The 23,017-nt window shown below is 50.7% G+C and overlaps 1 protein-coding gene across 2 annotated transcripts; it reads left to right on the top strand.

The window, feature by feature from the left end:
- The first annotated feature begins 80 nt into the window (after positions 1-80).
- Positions 81-12,369, top strand: AMDHD2 (amidohydrolase domain containing 2). 2 transcript variants are annotated; one of them, XM_070413210.1, is made up of 11 exons: positions 81-220; positions 359-495; positions 575-714; positions 9,544-9,598; positions 9,767-9,979; positions 10,066-10,154; positions 10,234-10,378; positions 10,451-10,558; positions 10,722-10,790; positions 11,629-11,730; positions 12,119-12,369. In XM_070413210.1, exons 1-11 carry the CDS (start codon positions 138-140, stop codon positions 12,205-12,207), a joined length of 1,230 nt encoding a protein of 409 aa, XP_070269311.1. In that variant the 5' UTR covers positions 81-137; the 3' UTR covers positions 12,208-12,369. The 2 variants fall into 2 exon arrangements, 1 of the variants encoding a protein (XP_070269311.1); XR_011471280.1 differs by lacking the exon at positions 12,119-12,369 and having other exon boundaries at positions 10,699-10,790; positions 11,629-11,714.
- The last annotated feature ends 10,648 nt before the right edge of the window (positions 12,370-23,017 follow it).

The following is a 23,017-nucleotide window of genomic DNA, read 5'->3' as shown; positions in this document are numbered from 1 at the left end:
CGTCAGAGCGCCGTAGGGTGCGCGGTCACGTGGGCACGCTGGTCACGTGGCGTGCGCTGTAGTCAGCTGAGGGTCATGTGGGTGGGGCCCCGCCACGCCCCGGCGACCCCAGCTGAGCTCGGCTCGTTCGGCTCAAGATGCGCGACGGAAAGGGCGCTTCGCGGGCCCCGGTGTTCCGGTTCACCAACTGCCGCATCCTGCGGGGCCGAAGGCTGCTCAGGTGGGGCGTGGGGCCGGCGGGTGCGGCGCCTGGCGCTGCGGGAGTGGAGCCGGCGGGCGCTGGCCTGGCCATGGTGGACGCGGGTTGGGTGCAGGGTGCTGGGTCGGCGACACGAGCCCCACCCCTCTCTGTCCGCAGGGAGGATCTGTGGGTGCGCGACGGCCGCATTCTGGACCCAGAGAAGCTCTTCTTTGAGGAGCGGCTCGTAGCCGACCAGCAGCGGGACTGCGGGGGCTGCATCCTGGCGCCCGGCTTCATTGACGTGCAGATCAACGGTGCGGGTCAGGGCCTGGGGGTGGAGACCCAGGGGAGGAGCTCTGAGCACCTGCGACCTCCTCTTTTCTGTGGCCACAGGTGGATTTGGCGTTGACTTCTCTCAGGCCACAGAGGATGTGGGTTCGGGAGTAGCGCTGGTAGCCCAGAGGATCCTGTCGCACGGAGTCACCTCTTTCTGTCCCACCTTAGTCACCTCGCCACCAGAGGTTTATCACAAGGTGAGGTCAGGCGCCGGCCTCAAGCCAAGGGGGCCCGAGAAGTAGCCAGCTCCTTAATTTTCAGATACCATCTCCTCTCCCCACAATGCCCCTGGGCACTTGGGTCTGACCTTACCTGCTGACCTTCCTCCATCTGGTCCTTCCGGGTCCTGTCCCCTGGTCGTTCTCAAATTCAGGTGTCCCTCTGCCTGCTGCCCTGGGCCCGCTGTCATTTCCGGTCTGTCTGCTGCAGCTGTCCCCACAAGCCTCCACATTTGCTGCCTCAGCACCTTCACCTGCCACAAGCCTTTCCCACTCTGTACTCTGGCTACTTCCAGGTTCCAGAATCTGCTCCTGGATCAAGGCCATGGGGACTTTCCCATTGCCACATCCTTGGCCCCTTCTCAGGCCTTTTCCTGGCTAACCTGCCTGTGGTATACGATGTGTGGTAACCTTCCAGAGAGAAGCTCCATTGTACTCCAGCCTTTCTCTGCTGCAATGGCCTACACCCCACACCCTCCCACTTTACTTCTGACCTGCAAGTCCTGCTGTTCAGGTGTCAGGTGTCCTTTTTCCTTTAAGAAATTTTACTTTTCATGCAGGTTCTTCACTTTACTCTTTGCCACATTTAATTATTTGGTCTCATTCTCTGTGTGTATGTTCTTTTTTTCCTGAGGTGTTTGAGAGTAGGTTGTATAGGTCGTGCCTCTTCCTAACTATTTCTTAAAGGCATGGGTATTCTGTTGTGTAGGCATAATAGAGTTACTGAGTTTAGGAAATTGTTATCTTTTAAACTACCATCTTTGTTCCAATTTTGTAGTATTTTTTCTTCCAATACAGGATCCATTCCAGGATCACTGATTGCATTGCCCTCTGTGGGGTTCCCTCCTGGGAGTGTGAAGATAGCACCAGAGCCAGGAGCTGTGCGAGGTGGATGTGGGCTCCTGACTTCTGTAATCTGTCAGCTGGGAGACTTGGGAGACTCCTTATTCCTTCTGAGCCTCGCTTTCCTCAAACCTAAAGTGAGAATAATAGTGGTATTCACCTTTTAGAGTTGTTGGGTGCTCAGCACTGTGCTTGGTGCATATTAAGCACTAGCTAAATGTCAGCTATGGGCATCATTCTGGAAATTGATCACAGCTCTCCCATCACAGAGTCAGATGTTAAAAACCAAACTCATCTTCCTGCCATAGACTCGCACCTGATTCCATGCTTTCTCTCCTGGTCATCATCCTATAATTTACAGAACCTGGAATCCTGGAACATGCTCTCCCTCCTACTTCTTTGTTCTTTGTCTTCCCCCTTCCCAGGCCCCACCAGTGAGGCTTAGTAACTGTTATCCTAGTCTCCTGAAGCGTGTACAGGGCTCAGCACAGTACTCACACTCCTCCTCTGTTCTTATCTGCAGGATAAACACCACCTTCCCAAACATTCTCTCCCTACCTGCCAAGCATTGGCTCTGCCCAGGCACATTCCAGCGATTCCAGGCAGTTGCGCTCCTGCCCACCCCCACCCCTCACCCCCAGCCCCCTGCCTTTCTATGTCTGCTGCACCAGCTGGTTCACATCCTTCCCCACCTACCTGTGCAGTACATTGGCCCATCATGATACAAACTGAGATCTTTTTCCTTAGGAGAAGGAGCTTCTGGCCAGAGGACTCTTATTTTCTTCCCAGCACTCACCAACCCCCTTAAACACTTATAGGATAAAGACCTTGGGAAGCAGAGAATAAACTGATTTATAGTGGAAATTGTTGAGGGCTTTGAACATAAAAATTTTAACACAGGTATCATCTTAGAAACTACAGGACTGCTCATTTGGCTGTCTCTCCTACCCCTACTCCCATCCACCCCCGCCTTATTCCATGGCCCATTCATACTGAGCAGAACTAGATTGCCTCTTTGTCAGAGTTACCCAGGTTTTGTCATCATGTTCTGGTCCATTGAGACCACCTGCTCTTTTTCTGGGGGTGTCCTCCAGTCTTGCCCTTTTCTGTCCTTCCAGGAGGAAGGTTGGCTTGCACTGTTCTCTGCTTCTCTGAGGCAAGATCAGGTACCTCCTCAGGGGGCAGCCAGGCCATGGCCTCTGGCCCCCACATCTTCTACACTTTGACCTCTCCCACTTTTTCCTCCCTTGTAGGTGCCTCATTCCCTTCACCTCTAGACTGTTTTTTATTCTGTTCTCTCTACTTAATGCTCTCTCCCTTTCCCTCTTAAAACTCTGTTCTGGAAAAACTCATCCATTGTCTTTTCTTTCATCTTTAGTGAACTTTTATATGTTATAACTTACATGGCTTTTTAGGAAAAATAGTAGCCCTTTGCCCCCACACTTCTCACTGAGGGACAGTCACTTTCTTTATTTTGTATATATTTTTTATTTATTTATTTTATTTATTTATTTATTTTTAAAAATATATTTTATTGATTTTTTTACAGAGAGGAAGGGAGAGAGATAGAGAGTCAGAAACATCGATGAGAGAGAAACATCGATCAGCTGCCTCCTGCACATCTCCTACTGGGGATGTGCCCGCAACCCAGGTACATGCCCTTAACTGGAATCGAACCTGGGACCTTTCAGTCCGCAAGCCGACGCTCTATCCACTGAGCCAAACCGGTTTCGGCAATTTTGTATATATTTTTTTAATGGGACAATCACTTTTAACTCAGTTGACCCTTTGGAATTTATCCTTATATCTCTAAAAACTATGCTGGTACTCCTGCTTGACTTTTCAGTTTAGAGCAGTATTATTGGCTTCCCATCAGGAAAGATGATTGACTCTCTTTGGCCTCTTTTAGCTCTTTCGCTTCTTATCCTCCCCAAATAGTTTCTTGCAATTTTTGTTAGATTAGTCACTGGGACTGTGTAAAGAGGACTTGTACCTCATTTACATTAAAAAAAAAATCCTCACCTGAGGATTTTCCATTGCTTTTAGATAGAGTGGAAGGGAGAGAGCAAGGGAAGGCGGGGCAAAGAGAAAGAGAAAGAGAAAGAGAAACATCAGTGTGAGAGACATATCGATTGGGTGCCTCCTGCATGCTGACCAGGGCTGGGAACGAGCCTGCAATCCAGGTATGTGCCCTTGACTGGGAATCCAACCCGAGACCCTTGGGTGCTCGGGGCTGACACTAACCACTGAGAAACATCAGCCAGGGCTACATTTTTTTAAAATATTTTTTTAAATTGAGTTTTAGAGAGAGAGGAAAGGAAAGGGAGAAAGAGAAACATCAGTGTGACAACGGAGCATCAATCAGCTACCTCTTGCACGGCCGAACCCCAGGCCTGTGCCCTGACGGGGATCAAACCAGCAACCTTTTGGTGTAGGTGATGATGCTCCAATCAACTGAGCCACACCGGCCAGGGCTGCGTAGTTTTTTATCTGCTGACTTAATTCCAGGCTTTCTGCCAGTTGTCTCTTTCCTCTTTTGGGATATTTAGACAGACCAAGGATTCCGTCTGTTTCGTCGTCTTGTGGAAGCCTTGGGACCTAATTTTCCAGCACTGGCTGCTGGCCTTACCTGGCCAAGCTGTCCTGGGAGTCCCCTTACCCTCGCTTGGAGGGGGTCCTCTGGCCTCTTTCTGCTGGATCTTTCTGTATCCTGTCTTCCTCTCTGCTGGTTTGCACCTTTGTTTGGTGGAGCACATCCTCCAGTGACTTGCGGAGAGAGGGGTTGTAAGATGTAAAGGTTTTGAGATCTCGATAGTCCAAAAACGTTGTCTCTGGACTGATGGTTTGGCTAGGTTAGAATTCTAATTGAGGAGTCATTTTTCTCTAGAATTTTAAAAGTATTTAACTTCCAGAGTAGCTAATGAAAACTTGGAAACCATCTGACCCTGATCCTTTTGTGTGACCTGTTTCTTCCCTCTGGAAACTTGTGGGATCTTCCCTTTGTCCCTGGGTTCTAAAGTCTCAGGGTGACGCCCGAGCCACTTCGGCTCAGTGGATAGAGCATCGGCCTGTGGACTGAAGGGTCCCAGGTTTGATTCTGGGCAAGGGCACATGCCTGGGTTGCGGGCTGGATCCCCAATAGGGGACATGCAGGAGGCAGCCGATCAGTGATTCTCTCTCATCATTGATGTTTCTATCTCTCTCTCCCTTTTCCTTCCTCTCTAAAATCAATAAAAATATATGTTAAAAAATAAATAAATAAAAATAAATAAAAAATAAAGTCTCAGGGTGACATTTTGGGGACTGGGGGGAGCTCTTCTACTTTGCTGGCCTTTGTTGGGCCCTATCAGTCTGGAAGTCCTGTTTTGGGTTTTTTTGTTTGTTTGTTTGTTGTTGTTTTTTTTTGCTTGTCTTGAATTATTTCTTTGATGATTTTTCTCCATCATTTCTTTGTCTTTTCCTTCTGGGAGTTATTGTGCTGTTGGGCCTCCTGGATGGCGACTCTCCTTTCTTCCTCGTTGACTGTTTTCTGAACATTCTCTTAGCTTTTTTTATCTTCCAGTTCTTCTCTTATTTTTCTTTTTTTTTGCTTTAGTGCATATTTTTGTTAATCTAAAAATAAAAAGGCCTTTTAAAGTGAGAGGCAGCCCTGGCCAATATAGCTCAGTTGGTTAGAGCGCCATCCCGATACACCAAGGTTGTGGTGGATTCAATTCAGGGCATGTACAAGAATCAACCAAGGCCCCTGGCCAGTGTAGCTCATGTTTGGGCATTGTCCCGTGCACTGAAGGGTTGCGGGTTTGTTCCCTGGTCAGGGCACGTGTCCAGGCTCAATCCCCAGTAAGGGGTGTGTAGGAGGCAGCCAATCAATGATTCTCTCTCATCATTGATGTTTCTATCTCTCCCTTTCCCTTCCTATCTGAAATAAAAAAATATATATATATTTTTTAAAAGACTCAACCAATGAATGCATAAATAAGTGGAGCAGCAAATCAATGTTTCTCCCTTCCTCTCTCTAAAAATCAATAAATAAAAAATTTAAAAATAAAGTGAGAGGCAAAGGATTTATTTGAGATCAAGGAATAGCTATTTGGGAAGCACTGATTTAGGCAGCAGTCCAAGTAATGTTCTGATTTGGGGACAAAAACAATGGGTATTTATATGAATGAGAAGGGGGAGGGGAACAGTTACATCAATTAAAGGAAGGCATTTTTATTGGTGTGGATAATATAACAGTTGATGTTAATGCTTTTATAATTAAATAATAATCCTATATAATAAAAGTCTAATATGCAAATAGACTGAATGGCGGAAAGACCGGTTGTTATGATGCACACTGACCTCCAAGGGGTAGACACTCAATGCAGGAGCTGCCCCCTGGTGGTCAGTGCGCTCCCTCTGTGGGGTCAATCCCATCAAGAGGCAACCAATGGATGTTTCTCTCTCACATCAATGTCTCTCTCCTCTCTCACTCTTTCTAAAAATAATAACATATTATTTAATACTAGAGGCCCAGTGCACAAAATTCGTGCAGGGGGGGGGGGGGCGGGGGGGGGGCGGCTGGCTTCTCAGCCAGAAGCCAGGCTCATGGCTGGAGAGCGCAAGCAGGTGGCGGGAGCCTCTCCTGCCTCTGCGGTAGCACTAAGAATGTCTGACTGCTGGCTTAGGCCTGCAGATATCCCCCAAGGGCTCCCAGAAGTAAGAGGGCGCAGGCCAGGCTGAGGGACCCCAGCCCCCCCCACCCCCTGCACGAATTTTGTGCACTGGGCCTCTAGTATTAAATAATATGTTATTATTTTTAGAGAGAGTGAGAGAGGAGAGAGACATTGATGTGAGAGAGAAACATCCATTGGTTGCCTCTTGATGGGATTGACCCCACAACCTGGGTATGTGCCTTGATCGGGAATCGAACTTATCACCTTTTAGTGTATGGGGCAACGCTCCAACCATTGTGTCACACCGGCCAGGGAAATAGTGATGTTAATTCTAAACAATCTTTTTAATTTTCAGTGCAGTAGTCATAATAACTGCTTTCTTGTTATCTTTGCAAACAGTTCTTTGGGATACAATGTTACTTAACACTCCGGTGGGGGGTGAATTTCCCGCCAAAATATAAGATGGCACGGGCAATTATTTAGGTTTCCCGCGCAAAATCAGGGATTTTTATGATACCTATTACCCCAATGGGTATGAAACGGTTCGCATACGCAGGTAGGTATCTTTGTGAACGGCAAACAAACAAATATTTGGTAATACGCAGTTACAATCGGCCCGAGTTTACACGTTTCCCACACTCCACCGCAAATCTATATGAACCGAGTTAAGACGGCTCCCGCGGAGTACGCGCAATTCACGCGAGCCGACTTAACTCGTTTCCCCCACTCCAAGTGTTAAGCCCAGTCCAGATGGTTTATTTTGCCCTGTTTTAACATTTCAAAAATGTAAGGTATAAGATGTGCAAGGGAGTTCCTCTGGCATGGTAGCTCTGGTTCCATTATATAGTGACATTTATTATATATTTTTGGCACTGTAATGTGCAAGTGCTTGCTTTCCCCCCGTAATGTTCTTTTTTTTCTAATATCCCATTCTTTTTGTTATTGTTTGTTTTAAGAATAGTTTATTGATTTTTATTTATTTTTTAATATAAAATCTTTTAAAAAAATCTTTATTGATTTCAGAGAGGAAGGGAGAAGGAGAGAGAGATAGAAACATCAGTGATGACAATCATTGATCAGCTGCCTCCTGCACGTCCCCTACTGGGGATCGAGCCCGCAACCCAGGCATGTGCCCTTGGCTGGAATCGAACCTGGGACCCTTCAGTCCGCAGGCTGATGCTTTATCCACTGAGCCAAGTGGCCAGGTCAGTTTATTGATTTTTAGAGAGAGGAAGGGAGAAGAGAGAAACATCAATGTGAGAGCATAACATTGATTGCCTGCCTCTTACACACACTCTACTGGGGATTGAGCCCACAACCCAGGCACGTGCCCTGACTGGGAATTGAACCAGCTACCACCTGGTGCATTGCAGGATGCTCCAACAAGCTGAGACACACCAGCCAGGGCTTACATCCCATTCTTATTTCATGGGTACGAGACCTCTCTTACTTGTTCTCCTTTCCTTGGGTTTTTGCTCCCGACCAGGTGTGTCCTTTCAGAGGCTTTCTCAAGCTGGTAGGCCTTGGTCATCTATTCCGGTTGAGAGCAGTTCTCAGCTAGCCACCAGGAGCACCAGGGGGTGTTCCTGAGAGCACCCTTAGTTTGAGATCCCTGAGTCCTTCCTCCTGAGCTGGTCAAATCCCCAGAGAAGAGTCTTGTTCTGTTCAGAGGGAACAATCCTGACTGGTGACATTCAGGGAGCATTAAAAATATAAACTTCAGCCCTAGCTGGTTTGGCTCAGTGGATAGAGCGTCAGCCTGTGGACTGAAGGGTCCCGGGTTTGATTCCGGTCGGGGACACATGCCTGGGTCGCAGGCTCAATCCCTGGTGTGGGGCATGCAGGAGGCAGCTGATCAATGTGTTTCTTGCATCATTGATGTTTCTATCTCTCCCTTTCCCTTCCTCTGAAATCAATAAAATATATACTTCAGCCCTAGCCGGTTTGGTTCAGTGGATAAAGCATCGGCCCGCAGACCAAAGGGTCCCAAATTCGATTCTGGGCAAGGCACATGTACTTTGGTTACAGGCTTGATCCCTGGCCCTGGTTGGGGTGCATTCGGGAGGCAACCAATCAATGTGTCTCTCTCACATTGATATTTCTCTCTGTCTCTCTCCCTCCCTTCCACTCTCTAAAAATCAATGGAAAAATATCTGTGGATATATATATAAACCTCAGGCTCTGGCCAGGTAGCTCAGTTGGTTAGAGCATTGTCCCAATGTGTCAAGGTTGCAGGTTCAATCCCTGGTCAGGGCACATACAAGAATCAACCAATGAGTGTCTAAATAAGTGGAACAACAAATCAATGTTTTTCTCATACTCCCTCCCTCCCTCTCTCTCTCTCTCTCCCTCCCTCCCTCCCTCCAAAATTATGTACATCTTATTTTAATTGCCCCATTTTCTGTTTCTACCCACTTGTGCGGTTTACTTCTCTAGGCTCTTGGCAGTGCATACTCGGGGCTCCAGCTGCTCTTTAACGAGGCTTCTGCTGTTTGTCCCCCCACTTCTCAAGGCACCAGGTGTTGCCAGCCTGAGCCCATGGGGGCTTTGGGGCCTTGTTTCCTTCCTTCCCCCACAGTGCATGGCTGCCCACATCTGCCCTGCATCCACTTGTTGGGCTCCAAGCAGGGTCAGCCTACCCTTCTCCTGTCCTCTCTGTCACACCAGGTTTAAGGCTCTTAAATACCTCTGTACTCTGTCCCAGGCTCACCCAGGGACTTGACAGTATTCTGTGGGCTCCTTCCCCACCTTGAAGGAGAGAGATGTGGGCTGGGACGCCTGCCTGCCCACCCACCTCCAGGATCACTACATTGTGTGAGCACCTGTCACACACAAGTGACCCTCACGACTTTGTCCAGCTCTAGGCATAGTATGGCCGTCCTGTCAGTGCCTGAAACCCTGCTTTTGCCCCTTGCTCTGCCTGGATTGCACATACTCCTTCTGCCTCTGGCCTTCAGGGAGGCCAGGCCCATCACCCTGTCTGGGTCCAAACCCTTGGGGCATGCTGCCTGGACTTGGACCATCTTGAGGAGCATGCACCTGACCCTTGCCTGGGGGTCTCCTCGCCTCCTGGTCCTCATAGGCAGGCCAGTCTTACTTCCCAGGCTTGTCATTCTTGGTGCTGCTGACTGCCCTGCTGGTTCTGAGCGCCATGCTTTCCCTGACCATGGTTGGGGGCCTTTGACCATCTTCTAATACCTGATGGAAGGCCAGTGAGCACTAGACTAGGCTCCGAACTGTGACCTTGGCTGGGCTTTAACGTTGGTGCTGGGCCATTGGGGGCAGGGCTTTAACAGCTGGTTCCCCCCAGGTCCTTCCTCAGATCCCTGTGAAGAGTGGTGGTCCCCATGGGGCAGGGGTCCTCGGTGAGTGGCTGACCCCTCTCCTCGCCCCCACCCTGGGAGGTTCCTATGGGACCTGTTGGCAGCCCCTACTCTTCCAGATGCCCAAATGGGGTGGGAGGGTGGGCAGGTGAGAGGGGCAGGGGCTGCAGGGTGAGAGGCCTGCTGGAGCCATCCACTCCCTCCTACCAGGTGTGCACCTGGAGGGCCCGTTTATCAGCCGGGAGAAGCGGGGTGCACACCCCGAGGCCTACCTGCGCTCTTTTGAGGCCAATGCCTTCCACGATGTTCTGGCCACCTACGGGTCCCTGGACAACGTTCGCATTGTGACGCTGGCGCCTGAGTTGGGCCGTAGCCATGAGGTGATCCAGGCACTGACGGCTCGGGGCATCTGTGTGTCCCTAGGTGAGGGGGTCTGTCCCCACCCGAGGGGGAAGGCAGCCTGGGGCTCCTGGGCTGGTGGCAGAACCTGAGTGCAGGTGCCTGTGCAGGGCACTCCGTGGCTGACCTGCAGGTTGCAGAGGAAGCCGTGCAGAGCGGGGCTACCTTCATCACCCACCTCTTCAACGCCATGCTGCCTGTGAGTGCTGCCCCAGCTCCCGGTGGGTGGGCTGGGGGCTCCTGCTGTCGCTCAGCTTTTCCATCCCGGCCCTGCCCAGTTCCACCACCGGGACCCTGGCATCGTGGGGCTCCTGACGAGTGACCGGCTGCCCCCCGGCCGCCACATCTTCTATGGAATGATCTCCGATGGCATACACACCAACCCCGCAGCCCTGCGCATCGCCCACCGGGCCCATCCCCAGGGTGAGCGACTGGGCAGGCTGGGGGCAGGTAGGAGGACCATGTGGGCAGGTCTTAAGGCCTCTTCATCCCCAGGGCTGGTGTTAGTCACCGACGCTGTCCCTGCCCTGGGCTTGGGCAATGGCCGACACACACTAGGGCAGCAGGAGGTGGAAGTGGATGGGCTGACGGCCTATGTGGCAGGTGAGTGACCATTGTCCCCACTGGCTGCCCACATTAGAAGAGCCCCTCAGCCCCTCTGGTGGGATGCAAGAACCTAGGTGTCCCCAGCCAACCCACACCCCATCCAGTGTGCCTGGTGGCCCCTGCCCTCCACCCCCCAGAGCCTGCCCTCTCTGCTCTCAAGGCACCAAGACACTGAGTGGCAGCATAGCTCCGATGGACGTCTGCATTCGGCATTTCCTGCAGGCCACAGGTCAGCGAGGCTGGTGTGTGTGTGCGTGCATGTTGGGGGTGGAGGTTGCATCTGAGAGAAGCTGGACATCCCTTGTTTGTCATGTCTAGTGGGTTCCTCAGGGTTGGGCATTAGTAAGTTGGTAAGGTCCCACCCATAGGGAGGGGGGGAGGAGGACAAGCAAGCAAAGAGCTGGAACCCAGGGTGACAGGCACCCAAGCCAGGGCACCAAGACTTTGCCCCACATGAGAGCAGGGCATTGGTTCGGTGCCTATGGGATCACAGGACTTAGCAGGTACAGAGCTGTGATGAGGTGGAGGGGGCCAGGGCAGCAATCCAGGCTCCGGGGCCAGGCTGTATGTTCTAGGGGAGGTGGGTCGGGGTTATTTGGCAGAGGTTGTGGTTGGCCAGGCCCCATGGGGCTCTTCGCAGCACCCGGGTAGGGTGTCATCTGGGAGCTGAGGGTCACCAGGATCCAAGATGCTGTTTAGAGCAGCAAGGAGACAGGCTGGGAGGCAGGAGACAGCTGTGGCCTGGCCTGGGAGTGATGCAGGAAGCGGAGGAAATTGGGTTTGGTTATTTGACTTCTTGGTAGGGGCAGAGCACCAAGCCCTAGGTGGCCTCATGGATGCCCAGGGTACTGCTTTCTTGTGGGGGTGCTCCCCCTGGGACCTAGAAGGAGGGTCCCCACAGGGTTGGGATGGGTGAGTGGCTGCGAGGGATGAGACTAGGGGGGTCTTGTCGACCTGCTGCAGAGTCCTGGGATATGTCCTCCCCCCCTCCCCCCATCCCTAGGACTTGGAGCTCCAGGGCTGTGGGGGCGGGTGAGGATAGTCACCCAGCTGTGTCTCCTGAGCAGGCTGCAGTGTGGAGTCGGCCCTGGAGGCTGCGTCACTGCACCCCGCCCAGCTACTGGGACTGGAGAAGCTCAAGGGAACCCTGGACTTTGGAGCTGATGCAGGTCAGGGTCCAAGGTCGGGTGGCCTGGGCAGCCTGAAGATTCAGGAGTTCTTGGGAGGCCTGGGTCAGGGACAGGGTGGACAGAAGCTTGGAATCTCCCCAACATCCAGGCAGCCTCACCCAGCAACCAGCCTTGGTCTGGCCCCACTCCCCCAGCAGGCCAGGCTTCTGACATCTGAGACTAGGTTGGGCAGGGGGCTCCTGGACCCTTATTCCTTCCTCCCACTGCCAGAGTCTCGGTTCCAGGGCCTCAGTCAGTCTGTGCTGGGTCAGGGCATCCTCTCCTGCACAAGTTGTGTCCCAGGCTTTGGCTTTCCCACCTGCCTTGGGCTGGGGTAGGAGGGGCAGCCCCACCCCTGCCTCCTGCTCACAGTCCACCTTTGACCCAGACTTCGTGATGCTCGACGACTCCCTCCACGTTCAGGCCACCTACATCTCAGGAGAGTTGGTGTGGCAGGCGGAGGAGGCCGGGCAGTGACCTGGGACCACAGCTGGAAAGGACACCCAGCCTTACCCGGACACTGACAATACTGGGCTGCTGAGGAGCTGGTCTCCGAGGAGTGAATGGGAACCCTGCCCCAGGTGAATGACCTTAGCCCTGGAGGCGACTGGCTTGGATAAACCATCTTCCCCAAAGGGACTTGCCTGGTCTCTGAGTTTTGCTTCAAAGCAGGCTTCTTGCTGTTTCCACTGTCACCCTGGTGGCCCTCTTGGGGCTGGGGGTTGGGGTTGTGGCTTAGGATTGGGAGTGGGTAGACTCCAGCTCAGCCCAGCCTTGCAAGGAGGCGTCACGGGGTCTGTTAGAAGGGTGTGTGTGAGGCCTGCAGACTTGCTGGCAGGGGTGTCATTTGGAAATGAATGGAGGGCGGGAGGGGGAAGCCAGGGGCTATAGGTTGAAAAGCTAAAAACTGGCAGGAAGTGGGGGGGGGGGGGGGGGGCGGGAGACAGTGAATGGGGACAACCTCAGAAGTTTGCCTGTTGTGGGGCTGAGGGAAAGGGTTCATCTTGGAATTTTAAACAGGAGAGCATTGGTCTTAGAGACATTAAGAATATGGGCAAGGAATGTCTTAATTTGTGCTCTCAAGGGGGCACTGCAGAGGTTTGGGAGGTAGGTGTGTGGGTGTCCTGTGGTCTCGCTCTGCACATCGCCCAGCACTCCTCTCTGCCCTTCAGAGGGATCCACACTGGCCTCCCGACCCCAGGTTGCCCAGCTCTGATTTCAGGAGGCAGTGGTTGGAGGACCCCTGAGCTGACGTGGCCACTGCTCCCTGGCCTGCCTGACTGGACCAGCCCTTGTCCCACCTTCATGAGCCCCCAAGATCATCCAGGCTCTGAATCTTTTGGAATCTTTTCTGAACAACCCAACTCCCAAGAGGGCTCCAGGAGCCATCCTGGACTCTGGTGTTTGCACAGCTGTAGGTAACGCTGTCTGCTGTTGGTGGGCACTTTGTGGTGACCAGTCCTGTGCCCTGCAGGACACAGGGTCCAACTGGACCCACCTTCCGAGTCTCCTCTCCCTGGCAGAGGTCCTTGGGAGAGGGCGGATGAGCTCGACTGATAGGTTAGCAGCTGAGCAGCGGTTGTCGGCACTTGCCTGGTACTGGGCCTCATTCGTGATTATGGGTATTCACTTGCTCCGTTCGCCCACCAAAAATCCAAAGGGCTGTCCTGTTTGTCATCTGGGGCACTGAGTCCCAGAGCTGGTGAGCATCGGGCCAGCACTTGGCCTGGCCTAGCCAACTGTGGGAGCCTGCCTTACACCTGTCCGCTCTCTGGGTGGAGAACCGAGGAGGGACTGGTTGAGATGGTGGCCAGCCAGGTGACACCAGAGATGACAGGAGCCAGCACGGCTGGGAAGAAAGGGCACTCGGGCAAAGGGAGCTGCCCCACAACGCACAGGCTTAGTGTGTTGGAGGAACAGACTAATGGCCACTGGGGCTGGGGCTGGGCCCTGCAGCTGCAGGGAGAGTTCTGATGTTATTTGAAGTGTAGAGGCAGTGGCTGGAGTATCTTTTTTTTTTTTTAATTGTGGTAAAATACATGTAACAATCACCATTTTTTATCATTTTTAAAAATATATATATTTTTATTGATTTCAGAGAGGAAGGGGGGGAGAGAGAGAGAAACATCAATGATGAGAGAGAATCATTGATCGGCTGCCTTCTGCATGCCCCCTACTGGGGACTGAGCCTGCAACCGAGATATGTGCCCTTGACTGGAATCGCACCCGGGACCCTTCAGTCCACAGGCCAACGCTCTATCCACTGAGACAAACCAGCTAGGGCATTTTTTACCATTTTACGTGTACAGGTTGTTGGCATTAAATACATTCACGTTGTGCAATCATCACCACCATCTCCAGAACATTTTCATCACCCCAAACGGAAATTGCACCCATTAAACACTAACCCAAATTCCCCCTCCCCCAGCCCTGGCATCTGCCTGTCCACTTTGTTTCTAAGTCTGAGGCTGCCATTTAAGTTTGCCTTTGAGTTGCTGGGGGGGTTGGTGCTGGGGGTGGTAAGGAGAGCCTGAGGGGCCGGTGGCAGTGGGATGAGATGAGGCAGGCTTGCCCAGGTGGCAGTGAAATGAGCCAGGCTTGCCCTACTCTGGGTGTGGAGTGGGAGGCAGGGGAGGTGATGCTAGGTGTGTGCCTGACTCACTGGAGTGGGGGTGACTCACTGAGATGCGGAGGTTGAGGTAGGATCCCTGGGGAGGGACCTGTTGTACTCTCAGGATCTCCCTGGCCTGTTTAATGTGTGTGAATGGGAAGGCTCGAGGGCCCAGTGTTGGTCAGAGCCTGGCCCAGGGACTGGTTTGGCCCAGGCTGCCACCACATCTTTTTTTTTTTTAATCATATATGAGTGTTTATTCCAATACTGCTGGCAGTATGGGAGAGCAGCAGTCCATCCATAAAAATCTGCTCTGCAGCCTCCCATAAGCCAGCTGCTTGTACAGATTGGACAAGGATTACATGGGGAAGCAGGGACTACAGGCATGAGGAAGTAGGAGGCTGGGGTGGGACTCCACTGTTTGGGCAACAGGCTGTTAATCTTTCCATGCTAATAGGCAGTTCCCAAATGAGAGTGGTTCCAAGGTTGACTCCCAGGTCCCAGGGGCATACAACTCCCAGCCAGGTCAGAATGTCCTTTCTTTAACCAACACAAGGCAATCATGGTTAACAGAGCATGATTAATATTTCCCATAACCATAGCTAGTCCCAATATTCTGTTCTTGCCCCTACCATTTCCCCACTGCTATTTCTATCATCTCATATCTATGAGATTAGTTTTAGATGAAAAGTCTCATCCTGCTGGACTGTATCTGCTTCTGCCTTGAAAGCAGTTACCAGGGATGGAACACACCACATGCAGGATCTTGAGTATATGTTTTATCAACTGAGAATTGTCAGAAAGATTAAAACAGCACATTCCTTTAAATTCCTCACAACCATGGTTATGCTGCAACAGCAAGTAATCTGTCGCTGCCCGATTCTCTAGAACTGCCTCCCTGACCTGGCTCAGCTCTTGCTTTATCCCAGGTATAGCCCTGGAGGTGGCATTCAGGGCTCTTACCGAGCTACAAGCCAGCCGGGCACTTCTGCATTAAGGGAGCCTGCCATTAGCAGCGGAACAAAAACGGTCAAAGCGGTGTATGCAGCAGGCTCCACAGGTGAAGAGCGTCATTGCAGTCCAGTGCCACGGGCTTGAGATCGTCTCTTGGTTCAGACCCTGTAATGTTTCTGAGGCATAAAGACAGGCAGTCATCCTAAGGAACAGGGCCCGGTGCTGTTGGCAGGAGTTACCCCACATATGAGAAACCAACCAGCCAGCAGCTAAGTATGGCCACTACCATAAAGGAAGGTGAAATTATCAGAACATTCATATTGTAGTTATTAGCTACTGAAAGACAATAACTAGAACAGACATTGCCAGAGGGAACTACGCTAATCTTTAGAGGAAACATCCGTACATCCTTTTCCCAGACAGTGGGTCCCAATATATAAAAGTCCTTGTATATGACTTCCCAAAGTGAATGGACTAATTCTATATATTATTAATAGGTGTCCCAACTCCTATCAGCAAAATGTAAAGGTCAGTTCTCCATGGGTTCCTCCACTGCCAGCTTCAGAGCAGCTGGAGTGGTGGGAAGCACGCCTCAGAGTTCCAGCCATTTCTCTGGTTGGCCTGCCATCACATCTGAATACTCCCCGTTGGGAAGAGGGCCTCCCGACTGCCAACTGGGGGACTGCGCCAACCGCACATGGGCCTCAGCGCTGGCGCCGCTCCTTCTGAAGCCTCAGGCTTCACATCAGGATGACAAGGACACTGTGGGGGAAGACGCACTCGGGGCTGGACGCCGATATGCAGGAAGGTTTTAAGTGGTCCAGGTCCGAGAAGGCAGTTTGGGAGTGGGGGCTGGACTGTATCAACCACCGGGAGAGTTTGACGGTGGCCATGCCCCCAAATAGGGGCTGAGCCTGAGCAGCAGGGCTTTCACAGTGAATCTGTAGTGGGCAGTTAGGCCTGGGCGGAGTAGGAAGACAAGCCACATGCAGAGGGTCGCCACCACAAAGAGCACCAGGTGCCTAGCAATGGGCAAAACTACAAGCCCCTGCACAACCACTGCTTTAAGCATTAACCCTTGTAGATGACTTCTAGCCTCAGTGGGGTTTCAGCTCCTAAGAAGCAGCCAGGCCAGGCAGGGCAATGACATGGCTGACATCAGAACCAGCCACCATGACTAATGCCCCTCTGGGCTGGTGCTGACCAATTAGCGGAGATCTTGACCTTGAGGAGACACACTCCCTGAGGAGAACCAGGTGAATATTCTAGTGAGATTTTCCCCTGAGACTTCCATATACAAGCCCTCAGGACTGAAGCCCCAGTGCAGTCTCTCTATGCAGCTGCCAGAACTTTCCCTCACCCCTTTCTCCCAGACGTGTTTTCCTTGCCTCTTTTTTCTCCCTCACCCAAGGATATCTTCCCATTGATTTTTAGTGGGAGAGAGAGGGAAAGACAGAGCAAAATATCAATGTGAGAGAAACACATGAATTGGTTGCCTCCTGCATGTGCCCCTGCCAGGGCCCGGGCCAGGGAGGAGCCTGCAACTGAGGTATGTGCCCTTGGTCAGAATCGAACCTGGGACCTTTCGGTCCACAGGCTGATGCTCTAGCCACTGAGCCAAATTGGCTAGGGCTGCCTCTTTCTCCTAAGCTCCAAGGGCTTTTTCTTTTGCCCTTGTAACTGGTTTCCTGAACCCATTTCTTCTATGGCTCACTTCTACCTCTGAGACTTTCTAAATAAACTTTATCTTACGGTTTTCATCTTGGCTCTGAATTCTTTCTTAGGCAGAACTCAAGGTTGCTGAACCCAAGTCCAGTCTGACTCACCAGGTCTAATTGCTGGTGCCCTTTCTCCACCAAACTCCAGTCCAACCTGCTCCACTGCACCCTGGGCTGAGAGTACCTTCTTAATGCTCCCAGGTATCTACAGGGACCATAGGCCCAAGATGGGGTGCAGCGCATCGGAACTCACCGTAGGAGGGGCTCCTTCATGAGGGGTGAGTTCTAGAGAGTGAAAATGGAGTGGGCCTCTGTAGAGCCAATCAGGAATCCCAAAGGGCGGCCTGCGCCATGGCAAAGCTGTAGGGGCGAAGTAGTCCTCTGAACCAGCAAAAGGGCGGGTGGACCGGAAGCCAGGAGCCAGCAAGGCAGAGTAGCCCAATGCCCCTCGTGGCACCTGTAGGCCAGGCTTAGCCCCAACCTGCTGGGCTCTGCCTCTGCTCATCTTCCTGCCCCACAGTGCCCCCCCCCAGCTCTTATCACCCCTGCAGACCTCCCTGTTTCCCTCCTCATCCCACTGCCTCTCTGTAGACATCAATTGTACCCCTAACCCCACTAGTACCTCAACCCTTACCCCTCTGCCTGCCTTGGAACTTCCCTTCCGTTAACAGCTTGGTGCTGTTCCTCCCAATGTGGTCCTGCACTGTTTTCCATGTTTGTGTCTGGGTTTGTTTTATAAACTGACATTGCATTCTTGATAGAGCTCTGCCATTCACCATTTTTTTAGTTGAACATGAAGTAGAGGCCTTCCCTGTTGGGGACACATGAATCTGTTTCAATATGTTAACAAGGTGTCCAGTGGTCCCTAAGATGGATATTCCCTAACTTAATAAACATATCCTGCTATGCACAATTTCATTCCTGCTTACCCCAACCCCAGCTGCTCCGGATTCCTACCCCTCAGAAACTCTATATATAAAAGCCTAAGTAACCAAATGACCAGTCAACCGGTCACTATGACGCACACTGACGCTCAACGCACAGGATCAGGCTCCCTCCTGTCAGTATCGGGCCGAAACCGGCTCTCCGACATCCCCCAAGGGGTCCTAGATTGCGAGAGGGCGTAGGCCAGGCAGAGGGACCCCACCAGTACACAAATCTGTGCGCCGGGCCTCTAGTGAAATAATAAATGTTTGTTGTTTTATGCCTTTAAGTTTTAGGGAAAGGTTACACAGTGCTAGATAACTATCGCACTAGCTGTGTGAAGTTAGGCAAGTTCCATTCCACGGAACCCCATGTCCTCCCTTGTGCCGAGTGAGAAATACCTGAACTAGCTCAGGCCAGGTGCAAGCACACAGCCTGGTTTGCAGTCAGTACTTCACACAAATGTCCATGTACATAAGGCAGCCTTTCAGCCACCTCCCAGGGTGGGTATGGTCATCCTCCTGCCCCTTCCTTGGTGGAACTTGACCTCACAATGTCAGGCCAAGCCACTGCACTCTTGGCCCAAGGTCACCCTTCTGCCAGGAACAGGATCTAGGCACAGAAGGGACAGAAAAGCTGGGAGCTGTCCTCATTCCTCCAGCCAGGATGCCAGTGAACGCTGCTGGCACAGGTGAGTGCACCTCCCCTCAAGCTCACTGTCCTGGGAGGGGCAGCCAGAGCTAACACATGGAGGGGGTACCCTGCCTCTCGCCAGGAGTGAGGAGCAGCCTGGCCTGGCCTGGGCTTTACACACTGGCTGCCATTGAGGCCCCGAAAGAGCTGAGAACTGTCCTACCATCCTCTCTCAGCTGCCACTCCCTGCCCTTCTGCTGCTGCCTGCTCAGCTGCCTTCCTCAGGGCCACCACCACCCCTCTCTCCTCACCCCTTCCCTGAGGCTGGCTGCAATATGGTGGCTCCACCTGCTGCTCCACTGGGCTCTAGGGCTCAACCTGTTCTTCCTCCCTGTTCTCTGAGTTACTCAAGAACTACATGGCCATGTTTTGGTGTAAGAGGCTCTATGTTTTTAAAAAAGTTAAAGACCCTGGTTCATAGTCTGCAATGTGCTGCTTTGCCTTCACTCTCCTCTGCAGAGCTTCGCCTTGTTCTTTTCAGTAGCTGCATCGAATTCTCCAGCAATAATTTACCATTCTCTTGTTGACAAATATTTTGGTTCTTTTTATTTATTTATTTATTTATCGTGTGTGTGTGTGTGTGTGTGTGTGTGTGTCACATTAAAGCCACACTGTCACAAAGATCCTTGCACAGCTTTACATTCCCACGGGAGAGTGTCTTAGAATTTCCACAAAGAAGATATACCCATTTCATTACTTTTTATTTGCATCAGTGTTGAAGAGGCCAAAGAATTCTAAAACGGCTTGTAAAGAGAAACAGTAGCCCCTGCCTCATGTCTCCCTGCGCATCTTCCACTTACTCCTGGTTGCGGTGTTCTTCCTGTGATTTATGTCCGTCTTTCCAAACACTCTCTCTGTACTTGGTCTTCATTATCTACTGCCTTTCTGTTAAAAGGGGCGAGGAGTCAGCTCCCTCATACCTTCTCCATCTCTGGGTCCTACCAAGGTGGAGTATGCTAATTACCAGTTGAATCAGTACATCTGTATTATGACTGTAAATATCACCCACAGCTGAGATGAGTGAGATGCCTAGAAAACTGTTTGCCCTTCTTTTCTGGTATGGCTGGTTTTTTTTTTTTTTCCTGGAGTTTTCCTCCTCTCTGCCAGCTTTTTAATTTTTTTAAAATATATTTTATTGATTTTTTTTTTTTTTTTTTTTTTTTTTTTTTTACAGAGAGGAGGGGAGAGGGATAGAGAGTTAGAAACATCGATGAGAGAGAAACATCAATCAGCTGCCTCTTGCATGCCCTCTACTGGGGATGAGCCCGCAACCAAGGTACATGCCCTTGACCAGAATCGAACCTGGGACCCCTCAGTCCCCAGGCCAACGCTCTATCTGCTGAGCCAAACCAGTTAGGGCTCTGCCAGCTTCTTAATTCAGTTTTTTATGTGGTGAATCCCACTAAAGAACCTATCATTTTCAGTATTTTTTCTGGAGCTGTTGAGTCTGTGTGTTCCCCATTCTTATAGTGGGATTTCTCATTATTCATTCAAAATTGCACCTTATCAAAAACAAAAAATAAGATAAAATTGCACCTTCTCTCTGAGCACTCCTGAGTCCTCCATACTAATTTTCTCTCTCTTTCACAGCATTTATTATCTTCTAACGCCACATAGAACGTGTTTATTATGCTTGCTGTCTCCACCCCCAGCCCCAACCACAAGCCAGTGGTATCAGAGCTCCACAAGGCAGAGATTTTTGTTGTCTCAGCAATGAACTGACACTGTGCTTGGTGTGGTGGGAACACTCACTACATATTTGTGGAATGGACGAATCCCGGGACTCCTCTTCATCCCCTCCCTGCGTGTTCTCTTTCTTCCTACTTCATGCATCTCATGCCTTTTTTCTTGGTTTAGTGGAGCACATCCCTTAGTAACTTTCTGTGAAAAAGTGCTTATGAGAATATATATATATATATACATGTATATATATATATATATTCCATAGCTATGTATATATTTACACTCACATTTAGTGTACACTCCGGTAGATTTCTTCACATGCAAGATGGTAATGAATATTGAGCATCTCATAAGGTTGTGATGAGAATTAAGGTAAATTATAAAATGGTTAACATTCTCTAATGGTTAACATTAGTGGAGGACTAAAATAAATATAAAATAAGGTTTGTTGGGCCCTAGCTGGTTTGGCTCAGTAGATAGAGCATCAGCCTGCGAACTGAAGGGTCCCAGGTTCGATTCCGGCCAAGGGCCCATGCCAGGGGTTGCGGCCTAGATCCCTAGTAGGGGGTGTGCAGGAGGCAGCCGATCAATGATTCTGTCTCATCATTGATGTTTCTATCTCTCTGTCCCTCTCCCTTCCTCTCTGAAATCAATAAAGATATATATTTTTTAAAAAGGTTTCTTTGGCAGGCAGTTGAGTACAGTGGCTGAGGTCAGGGTGTCATGGTTGATCAGGGCAAGTTTTGAGCCCTGTGATCTAGTAACTCTATTAACAGAGAGTAGGCAAGTCACTGAAGCCTCAGTTTCTTCATGTAAAAAATGAAAATGGCCTGAGAACCTACGTTTTGTTGTTAATCCTCACCTGAGGATATTTTTTTCATTGATTTTTAGAGAGTGGAAGGGAGAGAGAGACACATCAATTGGTTGCCTCCCGAATGCGCTGGGACTGGGGGCCTGGTATCAAACCTGCAACCCAGGCATGTGCTCCCTTGACCAGGAATCAAACCCAAGACCTTTCGGTGCACCAGCCAACACTCTAACCACTGAATGACACCGGCGAGGGCCAGAGTACCTACTCTTAATGCACAGTAGGGGTTGTTAATGTAGGTTAATGTGCCCAATGTTCCCAAATGTTGGGTGTGGTTTGGTACGGTGGCAAGAGCTGCCATCTACCTTGAGCTTGTCTTTGCATCCACTGAGGGTGAGAATGTCTGGAGGAGGGTCGGCAATGGGCAATTGGCAGCATGATGCATCAAGTCCTGACAGGAACACCTGCAATTTGACCCAGCAGTTCTATCCGCTAATAATTGATGTTAAGGAAATAAGTATGGGTGTGTCTGGATGTAAGGGTACGGCCCTGTTCATGGGGGAGGAGCCCGGGATCCACTTCAGTGTAAGTTAGGAGGGAGCTTTATCAATACATAGATCTATAAGCCATACACTTCCTCCAGTAGAGTCCTCCTGGGCAGTGCATTGTTAAGTGGAAAAGGTGAGTATCAAGGCAGCAGGAGCCCTTCTGGGGGACAGAGGCTCCACTTGCCTTTTTATTGTTTTTAAGGTCAGTACATGTGCCGGGGACTGGAAGTCTGGGCAGTCAAACACAGGCTCTATAGCCTCATGGTCCCAGGACAGCCTCTGGCATGTGGGTATCAAGACCCTGGTCTGGCACTACAAGACCTAGGCTAGGGCAAGGCACAGAACTGTGTGCTACGCCTCAGCCCCTCATCTGAAAAGTTGGGCAACAATAGCTGGATGTTTGTTTAGAGTGAATGAGATCAGACATGAAAACTCCTTACCAAGAATGAATGTTAGCGGGGCGATTATTGCTACCCAACAATTAAGTCTGGCCAGTGTGAATTAAGGGTTCGGTGATGGTATTGTTACTTCTGTATTGTCTGAACTGTTATGTTAAAAAATAAACACATATGTCTTTTGGAAATAGGGGGGGAAAGGTTATTTTAAAACATTCAAACCTTCAGGTATCAAGATGATTCTAGTTTTGTTTAAAACATCATCATCCTGCCCTGGTCAGTGGTTGAGCTTCGACCTATGAACCAGGAGGTCACGGTTCCGCCCCGGATGTTTCTGTTTCTTGCTACCTCTCTCTTCCTCTTGGAAGTCAATGATAAAAAAATAAATTAAAAAAGAACTATTATTTAAAAAGACATCACCATCACACAACAATGTGAATGTACTTTATGACAGAGTGTACACTAAAATGGCCAATGTGGTAAATTTTATATCTATTTAACCACAATTTAAAAAAACAATAACATCATTATCAACAATAACAGCTTCCAAAAAATTAACATCATCAGCAGCAGCAGCAACTACAAAGAAAATTATAAGCAAAGAAGTTCTGAACGTGTTCCTGGGACCATTCGCGGAGATGAGATGGGATTGCTCTTTGCCGCATAAACATGACTTATAGCCCAAATTTCCTCCCGTGAGCAATTCTTAGTTTTGTCACTAGTCAAGTTTCCTCTCTCCGCGTTTACGCAGAGCGGCGGGTGGGAGCCCAGCCTCGCCTCTTGTTGGGTGTGACCTTGGCGGGCTCTGCCCTGCGAACCACGTTTTCTCCAGCCTGGGAGCCTGAGATGACAGTTCGCTTCGCGCCCCGCCCCGCCCCGCCCCGCCCCGCCCCGGATTGGCTCCCATTGGCTCGCGCCTCCATCCCTCAAGACAGGGGCGTGCCAACCCGGAA

The sequence above is a fragment of the Myotis yumanensis genome, unplaced genomic scaffold (assembly GCF_028538775.1).
Source record: "Myotis yumanensis isolate MYYU_CA2020_CCGP unplaced genomic scaffold, mMyoYum1.0.hap1 SCAF_4, whole genome shotgun sequence".
NCBI lineage: Eukaryota > Metazoa > Chordata > Mammalia > Chiroptera > Vespertilionidae > Myotis > Myotis yumanensis.
This window is presented reverse-complemented; position numbering and strand designations above follow the sequence as displayed.

Coding starts and splice junctions, on each gene's coding strand:
- AMDHD2 (XM_070413210.1), top strand. CDS start 138: ATGCGCGACGGAAAGGGCGCTTCGCGGGCCCCGGTGTTCCGGTTCACC. Junction 221..358: donor CGGGGCCGAAGGCTGCTCAG/GTGGGGCGTGGG, acceptor CTCTGTCCGCAG/GGAGGATCTGTGGGTGCGCG. Junction 10,379..10,450: donor CCACCGGGCCCATCCCCAGG/GTGAGCGACTGG, acceptor CTTCATCCCCAG/GGCTGGTGTTAGTCACCGAC.